The following is an 11,372-nucleotide window of genomic DNA, read 5'->3' as shown; positions in this document are numbered from 1 at the left end:
CCTTGGAAGGCAGCTGAGGGCTCCTTCGAGATTGTGACCTCTCATGTGAATAGACACTGAGATGATCTTAGATGACAAAAAAGAACAAGCTAGTGCTAAATCTAAAGTATAAGAAAATCAAGTCAGAGCTGGTTCTACCATTTACTGATATGTGTAAGAAAGCATAATAATGATAATGATTCAAATCCTCGTAGACTATCTGATCTTATAAACTCTTATTTTGAAGATCTGGCTCCTTTCAAACACAGATTGGGCCCTGATAGCCATGTCAATGCTACTTCCAAAATCTTATTTTGCAAGGATTATTATCTCTACGGTTGACACTGGGTCTGAACTGGTGGGATGATATTCAGTCTGCCAGGAAATAGTAACTAGAGTTTAGAGAATGTAGTTGGTATGTACTTTTTGCTCAAATTGAGGATGCGTTATTTTCACATTCATGGGTGGAAATGAAGAATTCCTGTTTGGAAAGAGACAAAGACAATTGATTCAAATCAGTAGAGAGGAATGAGGAAGGGTAAGGATTCATGCAGGGTATAAGCAGAATCAGAGAGTGAGGGGTTGCCGTGCTTTTTCTAAAGTCAGTTATTCCTGAGATCATCTGTTTATCTTGCCCTTGATTTTTCTATAATACACTTTTGATATGTAATAAGTTACATGATTTATTATTAAACATTTTGGGCCAAATTTCTTCATACTCAGAATCAACAGAGACTTTCTGTAAGGCAATTTTTTTAATGATATAAGGCTGTAGTGACTGACCAATGGTGAGTGACTCATGTGTTATAGTCTTGGAGTTTGAATACATGTGTGTCTGATTCCAAATTTAATATTCTTTCCTCTGATGATGGCCTCTTCTGATGTTACAAAGTATGAGAAAAATCTCCTGGAGTGCAAAACATCCCAAACATGATTTTTTAAATTGTACTAACACTTTGTATTTCTCAAGTTCTTTCATTGCATATAATTCATTTAATCCTCACAGTTATTCTTAAATGTAGACCTGAAAGATTATTATTTCTACTTCAGGGATGATGTAACTAAGGTTCAAGGAAACACTTGTCTATGTTACTCCTCTACTTTAAATCCTTCAAGGGTTCCCTTGTGCTCTCTAGTAAAATGCTTAGGATATGACCCATACACTCCAATGATCTAGGGCCTTCCTAGTCTCCACTCTCATTGTAAGCTAGACTATCTCTTGCTCAGTAATCTTTAGCCATGCTGATCTTATTTCAGTTTTTTGGATAGGCCAGATTACTTCAGTTTGGAATTTTGTGCTATCTCTACTCACCTCTTGCTTTTGATGTGGCTGGCTCCTCATTCCTTTAGATCTTAAACATTGTCTTCTCAGAGCCATTTAGGTAACACCAAGTAGATGCTCTGAGCCATACACCCATTTATTATGTTCACTAAATATTCTTAATTTCCTTTATACCACTCAGTTCATTTTTTAATTTTATGATTATTTCTTTCTGTAATGTTTTTCTACTTCTCTCACATTAGATTGTAAGATCCATGAATACAGCAACCATATGGTTTTGTTTGCTAACACATAATTCTTGTATAGTGCTGTACCTGGAACAAAGGAAATTCTCAGTCAACATTTGCTTGTTTGAATGAATAAATAATAGAACGAATAACCAAACCTATAAACACCTGAAGGAAAAGGAAGTCAGGATAAATTGTGAGTTCCTAGGCTTTAAATACTAGGTTCAGCGCTGGCTTAGAAGATGAGGGGAAATGAGGCCCTATCTCTGAAGATCATGAGTTATTATACACTTGGGATGAAGCTTACATATGTTAAATTGATAGGTGATTTCACACAGAAGAAATCTCCAAAAATGGGCTTAGTTAAATTTCTGAAAAAATGGATTTTTATCAAGCAACAAGGAATCTCAAGTATTTGATGGACCCATACCCTACTCTGAGATGCCTGGTGGGGATGCCCACAATAAAAAGCATCCTTACATTAAAAAATTTTGGTATATATACACAATGGAGTATTACTCAGCCATAAAGAAAAATGACATTATGACATTTGCTGGTAAATGGATGGATCTGGAGATTATCACGAAAGGTTGAATGTTTTCAAGTATATGTGGAAGCTAACCCAAAATAAGGGGGAGGGATAGAAGTTCAGTGGAGTAACAATGGGGATTGAAAGGAAGGGAGGGGGAAGGGGAAAGGAAAGACAGTGGAATGAATCTGACACAACTTTCCAATGTACATACATGAATACACCATGGTGAGTTTCACCATTAAGTACATCCACAAGAAATTAATTAAAAAACAACTATAGGTAAATGGCAGAAAGATCAATATAAGGAAGGGTGCTGAGGGTGGGGAAAGGCAAGGGGAAAGAGAGGTACTGGGGTCTGAAATAGATATGATATATTCCATGCTTTTATCATTATGCCAAGATGAATTCTACTGTCATGCATAACTAAAAAGAACCAATTAAAAAGAGCATCCTTACAGCTTGCTGTCAGATTATCTGCGTAGGGTTAAGGCTGATGGACATCTTCTTAGCAATTAATTTTCTCTGACCAATATGCCTTGCATCTATGCTTTCCTTCCCCTTGTTCAATCCCTAAGTAAACTGCTCATAATTTCATCGTTTCTTTCAGTTTCTTAAGCAGTTGCTTTACTGTTATAATTTTTATCATCAATTTCTATGCCAGGCCATCAATGTCTTCAGTTGGAGCTCAGCTCTGGCACTTGCATGCACTTCTTTGCATGACTCTGGAACTGGGATATTTGGGGTGACCGCAGCTGAAGAATCCCTGAGGCTTTCTCTTCATGTCTCACTATGGTTGAGAACACTAACAGACAGTATGAAGCAGATGAAATGAAATTAACACTTTTTACAATGTTGAGAGAGAAGAGGCTGCTGATTCAGTACTCTATTGTACCATTGTTATGGTGGGTATATATATTAAGAATCCAGTCAAGCTTTGAGGAACAATAAATTCAGTGATGCTACTTTCTTTTCAGTGATTTTCATGTGCTACACATGTGCTATATACTGCTACAATAACTTCAATATTCTGTCCCTCAGCTCCAATGCAGCACTGTATGGTAGATATATCTGTGGTAGATATAACTTTCTTTATTTGCACATATGAAGACAAAGATGTCAAATCTAGGGAATCAAATGTCTTATTGAATTGGAAGGGCAATTCAATCTTGGTTCTTTTTGACAAAAATTACCTTGTTTTTTCAAATGAACTGCACTGTTTGTTGCAGATGGTGCTAGATGCCAGGATCACTTTCTCCTTATGGTTCTCAATTTCCTTATCTGTAAAAATAGAACTAGGTTTTTCTTTCAAACTCTGGCATTTGGTGATTGCAATATCCTGTGTTCCTAAAATACAATTCTATTTTACTTTCCTACCTCTTCACTTAACTCTGAATTTTATCCTCTGAATCTCTTCCTCCTAAGATTTCTTTGCTCATTCATTCATTTATCCATTTTCTTTTCTATTTATTTTGACACAAACCTATGAGCAATTTTTTCCCTTCTGTTTATCAGTTCATGACTTTAGAAAATCCTGCATATACATTTTCACAATAATTTGTGATTTCTCTTTCTTCTCAACAGTTTGAATTTTCTTAAACTAGTATGTCTGATTCCTATTGATAAACTCTGCTTAAGAGCATATGGTACAGATGATGGTTGATTTTGTGTCAATTTGGCTAAGTGATGCTACCCAGCTTTTGGTCAAACACCAGTCTAGATGTTGTTGTGAAGGTCTTTTTAAATATGTGATTATCATATTATCTCCATTTTTTAGCTTCTGTAGAAGAAACAATTGTGTTCATCCATAAAACAGAATAGTTTGGAAGGTAAATATTTTGTCTGGTAATGATAGTTGGTATTTCACTGATATGTGGAGTGGTAGTCAGGAAGGGCCACACTTGTTCAATGTTCCCCATTTACCCTTCCCAAAGCCACAGACTGGTGGAGGGTAGAACCTTCCCTGGTAGATGAAGGAATTGTTCTGCAATAAAAGTTAAATAAGGCCCTGTCCTTCTTTTTAAAAAATTTTTATTTATATATGACAGCAGAATGTGTTACAATTCTTATTATACATATAGAGCACAACAATACAAATACAGATTATGGATAATCTTAGTATATTTATTACTTGTTACAAATAATAACTAACATTTAATATATGCATATGGAATTCGCCAAGCATATATTTGTATATATTCATTACCTGAATATTAAAAATAATAATTGCTTGTCTATTATATGCATACAAAATTTGCCAGATGCTTATCATCTGAAATTGGGATTAGTATGAAAATCTACAGGAAGTTATCTATTATTTGGCATAGTTTATTTGATTCATTAAATGTTATAGTCTAGGTCTCAAAATAAAAAAGAGCTGGGGATATGGCTCAGTGGTTGATCACCTCTGGGTTCAATCCCTGGTACCAAAAACCAACCAACCAAACAAAAAAACCCCTCATAGTCTATAAAATAAAGTATTAATTTATTTAAATGTAACAACAACTCTGTGAGCTAAGTACTTTATTTTATCCGTTTTATATAAATGCAACTGAGATACAAATGCAGCCAAGTAGCTTGCTGAAGGTTAGAAGTGGTCAGGTTTTAGAGGCAGGATTCAAATCCAGGCAAAGTGCTTCCAGTACCTGTGTCCTTAACCTGAATGCATTTCTGCCTCTCAAATGATTGGTGTCTTTTGGTTTGGTCATTTATTTCCCTACCTGTGTATGTTCTGTCCCTAGATTGTTAAAATATGTCTCAATATCTCTCTTGTTGTACTCCTAGTTAAACCGAAAGCTAATGGAAGCCACTCAATTTCTGACTTTGGTATGAGCAGTGGGAACCATTTTATCTTCTCACTATCTTTGTTCTTTGTCTTTTAGATCTGTTCTCAAATCCTGAAGAAGTTCAACATCACAATTGATTTAGTGATATGACATTTTTATCATTAACAACAGATATGATCTGTTATCATTGTTTACTGATTTCACCAATTGGACCCATAGTATGAGATCGAGTTACAGAATTGGGAGACAATTAGAATGAAGAAAGGCACAACTGTGAACAAAACTAAAGAAAACTGAGTTTCTCTTTCCAGAATATTCAATAACTAATTCAACTTCAAAATATTTTCTTTATGTTCTCTTTATCCTAAATTGAAATTAGATGACATGTAGGATCTGACAGATTAATAGGGGGGTAAAGAGAGAGAAATACCTCATTTCCAAATAGCATAACAAATAAACTTTTTTCACATTATCGTTCTCACCTTCACTATCAAGTTAAAATACTCATGTATATAGAATGATCAGGTCTAATTCTACTAACTTAATCTTATACAGTGATATATTATATACAATGATATCATTACTCTATCACACCAATTGGCACAAATTTATCATATTAATCAAAATACTAACATGACAATTTCAAGCAAATAGTATGCTTTTCTTCAATAATTCAGCTCAAGTCAATGAGTTAAGGTTACTGTTCCCATTAGTTTGACTATACAGAGTCTACATGATGTGTGTATGTTTAAGATAATCAGAAAGAAACATAGGGTCCCATGATTAAGGTGAGATAGTTGAAATAGGTCATATTTGTTAAAAGTGAAAAATAATTGTATAATTTTTCCGTGTCTCTGTATAGAATTCACATGGTTAGGATGTGAATTTAATTTCAAAAAAATTTAATTTAATTAAAAAAAATCACAATAGTATTTGAACATAATTGGAAGACATAGAGTGGACAATTATAGACCTTGTTTGAACTATTGAATTCCTACAGAATCATACAACTCAACTTAGAAACTATTTCATAATTATTGACAATTGCAAATGAAAGAATTCATGGATGGACTTGAAAACATCATTAATGCCAAATAATTAACTTCTTCAAATAAGTCTTGCTATTTTTATTCATGGCAACTTTGTCAGCAAGAAGCCACTGGACATATGCAGAATCACACATACCTCTTTTCCCAATGTTATGACTTGTAAATATTTGTGGATGGATGAAGAGGAGGGAGAAGGAAGTGAAAAATTCTGTATTCTTCAGGTGAATAATTTACTTGTTTGGGTTAAATAAAACACATTGAAGAATATGAAAAAATGTGATTATCATATAGGCAATTACTCTCGCTAATGTGGGTGGACCTCATCTAATCATTTGAGGGAAATTCTGCTCCAAATTGCTTTCAGACTCCAGACTGTAACATCAACTCTTCCCTGAGTTTCTAGCCTGCCCAACATATTTAAGATATGTCAGCCCACACAGCGTACAAGCCAATTCATAAAAGCCCATTCAACCCCTCTCTCTGCACCATTTATTGGTTCTGTTTTTCTGGAGAGCTTTAATTAACACACAACACCTATCAAAAATTGAATCATTTAAATGAAAGCATAAAAAAATCACTGGAGAAATCTATGGACAATACTTATGTGTTGACAATCATGAACAATTATATTTTTTCTAGAATACAAGTCCATGTATATAGACTTTGAGTAGCCCCTCAGCCTAACTACTTTGGGTCATCAACATAGGTATCTTGCTCTGAAGCATTGTCAGGGCTTCTGAGCACTTGCCTGAGCTACTTTATCCATGGGCCACAGAAAGAGAGCTAGTCTTCTTGGTATTTTTTATTTTTCTCTTATGCAAAGTATGTAACTACTAACTGGAGATATTCAATACTTAGGTCTCTTTATTTCCCTGATATTTCTGCTTTTTGGCTTTTCTTTTCTTTTGGCTATTCTTTTGAGGGAGGGGAACAGGATCCCTCCAGCAATCTGGAAAGTAGAGAATAGCTTAAGTGTGGGCTGGGATTACTTACCCTAGCTTCTGGTCTAAGCTGTTCTGTTGTATCACATCTATAGAGGCCAAGGAACCCTGGACAGCTAAGATGCTATTTTATTCTGCAACAGGAAAATGCATCCAGTCTCCAGGGAAAACAGGCTTTAGGTCACAGAGAAATTGCTCTCTGCTCAGCTTTACTCTTGGGATGGCAATACTTGAGGAGAGGGTAAGGTAGCCTGAGGGAGCGGTGAGGAGAAAAGAAAGCTGAGAGGTATTAGAAATGAGAGCAATCAGAACTGTCTAGCCCAGCTTTCTCTAAGACACACTTCCTGCAGGTTTTGATTCTTTGGTGGCCCAGTTAACCTCTTACCTTGGTTTTAGAAAGTATATCTTTCTATTTTCTGGAAGAAGGCAGACTTAGCTAACCCTGGAATCAGATTGCATAGGACTAACAATAGAATAAAGATTCAATAGGAGTCTGAGGAAGGAAATAATGGATATGTCACAGATGGAAAAAACATGATGCACCAAAAGAGCTTCAAAACCCAAAGAAACATGATATATCAATATGGACAGGGAGATTGCTGAACAAGGTGTCAGAAATCACCAAGTAGCAAATGTCTAAATGTCCCAGTAAGACACTGTTTTGATTAACTCCTCTAAAATTCAGCAGCTTATCACATTAGTGAAGTTCTTATGGGTTCAGTGGTCTTTGTCCTGGTGGTGCACCTTCTTCAGAGTTAGGGGAGGTTATTGCTCCTTATACTTCTTACCACCAGGAAAGAGGCCAGGGAGGAGGCACTGGCACATACCTTTAAACCCAGCTACTCAGGAGGCTGAGGCAGGAAAATCATAAGTTTGAGGTCAGCCTGGGCAACTTAGCAAGCCCCTATCTCAAAATAAAAAAGTGTAAAACAAAAACCAACCAACCAAACAAACAACAACAAACAAACAAACGAACAACAACAACAACAAAAAACCAAACCAAACCAAACCAAAACAAACAAACAAAAAACAACAAAGCAAAACAACAACAGCAAAACTGAGAATGTAGTTCAGTGGTAGAACTACATTCTCAGTTTTGTACCCCTGGAGTACTGCAAGAAAAGAAAATGAAAGAAAAAAAAGAGGCTTAGCCCTTGATAGTTTTCTTTGGATTTCAAAGATAGCACGTAATGCACTTAGAAATAATTCTGTGATTCATTTATCAGGTAATCAGCAGGCTGTTAGTTTTTTTTAAACATCAGAAATTTATTAGTTGCTCATAACATTACATTGATCTTGACATATCATATATCATACATTTGTTTCAAATGGGGTATGAATTCTTATTTTTCCACATGTACAGATTGCAGGATCACATTGGTTATACAGCCACGTTTATACATACTGCCATACTAGTGTCTGTTGTATTCTACTGCCCTTCCTATCCCCTTCCTATCCCCCTCCCCTCCCCTCCACTCCACTCCCCTCCCCTCTCTCTACCTCATCTACCATAATTCATTTCTCTCTCTCTCTCTCTCTCTCTCTCTCTCTCTCTCTTGTTTATTTTATTTTATTTTTTTTTTGGTTGTTGTTAGTTTTTAAAGGGCTGAGAACAAGAGAAGGCTGTATAGCAGATAAAGTCTGTGGTACAAGCAGTTTTGGTGTTAGTATTATATAGTCTGGTAAAACCATAGTTCCAGTTTTATCTGTGGTAGACAAAGACATTGTGTGGAGTCTTTATCAAGCCCAAATAAGATATAACTTGGAGGTATGTAGACATAAAAGAGGAAAAAAAAGACACCTCTCTTATTTGGAAGTGGTTACAAATTTATAATCATTAGAATACTGAGCAGATGATAGTAAGTGCTTTTTAAAAGAACAAGTATTCTTTTGGGATCCCATTTGCCTTTCAGATGAGATCTGACTGATGAAGCCAGACTGTAGCTCATGTTTAAGAACAGATCCAACTCTCTTGGCACAGCCTGAGAAAGCTCTCCTTGAGCCAGTCTGGTCTTCTACTCCAGCCTCACCCTCTGCCACCTCACTGTCTTCTCTCCTTATACTTAACCACCCATGCAGGTAGGGTACTCACTCCTCAATTTGCAATGTCTTCTCCCTCTACATTTCTCTACTTCTCCATACCACTTCATATGCCTTCATCAGCAAAGTATCCTTTTTAAATTGTTGTTTCAAGTTGAATTAGAACCTTCAGAACAGTTCTGAACTCCATGTTTCTGTTTGCCCCGCCCCATTCTTCTGTTCTCACCCAGTATCATTATCTTGTCATTGTAGTTCCTTACTTATTTCTCTCTTTACTCCAATGGACTATGTGAGTCTCAAAAGCAAAAAACATTGTGTCTTACTCATTTCTGAAGCTTCAGAACCTTAAATAGGCACAAATAAAATATTTTTTGATGAATGAACAATGAATACAATAAAAAGAATAGAATATCTTTATATTTACTATATGTTATAGGTCACTTAATATACAATGATCCTCACAAACACTATAAGATAGGTGCTGTAATTGTTTCCATTTAATAATAGAAGGAACTAAATAACTTGGTAAATAACTTGTTCTTGTGCTTACCTAGCACTGTAACATTGTGTCTATTACACTGTATTAAACATGTACCCATATGTATGTTTTGGATGTACAATCAGATTTGAGCTTTTGAGGGGCAAAGTAATGAAGAAATAATTTTTGAGATTCTCTTACCTAGCATGGGGCAAGAAAATAGTTGTCACAAAAAATGCATGTGAAATAAATAATATAATAAAAATATTTTTTTTCAAGGCTAGGAGGGTAGCTCAGTGGTATAGCACTTGTCTGGAATGTATAAATCCCTGAATTGGATCCCCAGCACATATAACCATGTAAATCATAGTGCCAGTTGTATCTGATTAGACCAAAGCATTGCATCACACAAACAAACAAACAAAAAATAACAATAATAAATTTTCACCACAATCTGACACCTTCCCTCTCATGTACATATAATGAAGTCATGGGTAGAATTTGATGTAACCAGGAGTTGGCTGCTTCATTTTTATTTTTTGCAGAGGTGAGGGTGGGAGGGGATTAGCAACTTCTTTACAGGGCTCCAAGTCCTGTAAGCATCCTACATCATCATCTCTGGCCTGTCTTCCTCAACACCCTGAACATGGCCCCCCGGATGGGCTTGGACTTGACACTGTAGATGATGGGGTTGAGCACAGGAGGCACCACCAGGTACACATAAGCAACAAGAGCATGTACAATTGGGGGCAGGTGACTCCCAAAACGGTGGATCATGGACACACCTATGACTGGGATGTAGAAAACCAACACGGCTAAGATATGAGAGACACAAGTGTTGAGGGCCCGGGCACGCTCCTTGGGAGAAGCCAGCCCCATCACTGTATGAAGAATAAGGGTGTAGGACAGGACAATAAGCAAGGAGTCCACACCCACTGTGGACAGAACCACGTAGAGCCCATACAGGATGTTGACAGTGATGTCATCACAGGCCCTTTTCATGACATCTGCATGGAAACAAAATGAGTGGGACAGAAGGATCTTGCCAGGGCAGTAGTTTAGTCTTTTTAGCAAGAAAGGGACTGGGAAGAGGGACAGAGTGGCTCGAGCCACAATGGCCATCCCAATCCTGATGATGACATTATTTGTGAGGATAGCTGCATAGCGCAAGGGGTTAGAGATGGCCACAAAGCGGTCAAATGACATGGCCAGGAGCACTGAGGACTCCACTACAGAAAAGGAGTGCAGGAAGAACATCTGGACCAGACATGCATTGAAACCAATGAACCGATGATCAAACCAGAGCACAGCCAGGGTTGTGGGCAGTGTGGACAAGGTGAGGCCCACATCAGTGAGAGCCAGCGTGGACAGGAAGTAGTACATGGGCTGATGCAGGCTGGGTGTGCTTCTCACAGCCAGGAGGATGAGGCAGTTTCCAGTGAGTGCCACAGTGTACATGGAGGAGAAGGGGATGGAGATCCAACCATGAAAGTCCTCCAGTCCTGGGATGCCAATCATGAGGAAAGCAGGTGGCTGAAAGAAGGAGATGTTGCCATAGGACTGGGAAGGGAGCATCCTTGGAAGGCAGCTGAGGGCTCCAGACAGATGTGACCTCTCCAATCTGGGAAGAAATGTAAGGAGATAAAATAAGTTATTGACAAAAATAATTCTGATATCTGGTGACATGGGTTCAAGCAGAATAGCAAGTATGACCCATATGAAGCAGATTAAAAATAAAGTATAGTTTCATTCAAAAGAAAAATGCATATAAATGTGCTATAAACCCAAATACTACAAAGTATCACATCATTGTGTGGAATACAGTTCTCTCCACAATTGAACAAAGCAACATTTTCTTTTTTTTTTTAATTTTTTTTATTGGTTGTTCAAAACATTATAAAGCTCTTGACATATCATATTTCATACATTAGATTCCAGTTGGTTATGAACTCCCAATTTTACCCCAAATACAGATTGCAGAATCACATCGGTTACACATCCACATTTTTACATAATGCCCTATTAGTAACTGTTGTATTCTGCTACCTTTCCTATCCTCTA

At 36.9% G+C, this 11,372-nt stretch overlaps 1 protein-coding gene across 1 annotated transcript; it reads right to left on the bottom strand.

The window, feature by feature from the left end:
• Positions 1–9,923: 9,923 nt before the first annotated feature.
• On the bottom strand, positions 9,924–10,886 carry LOC124091154 (olfactory receptor 51I2-like). Its single transcript, XM_046442124.1, has one exon. It carries the CDS (start codon positions 10,884–10,886, stop codon positions 9,924–9,926), a length of 963 nt encoding a protein of 320 aa, XP_046298080.1.
• Positions 10,887–11,372: the final 486 nt, after the last annotated feature.

This window comes from Marmota monax, unplaced genomic scaffold (genome assembly GCF_021218885.2).
Source record: "Marmota monax isolate L192 unplaced genomic scaffold, Marmota_monax_Labrador192_F-V1.1 WCK01_AAM20220418_F8-fsc00068, whole genome shotgun sequence".
NCBI classification, from domain to species: domain Eukaryota; kingdom Metazoa; phylum Chordata; class Mammalia; order Rodentia; family Sciuridae; genus Marmota; species Marmota monax.
Note: the sequence above shows the minus strand (reverse complement) of the source record. Positions and strands in the feature narration are given on the sequence as shown.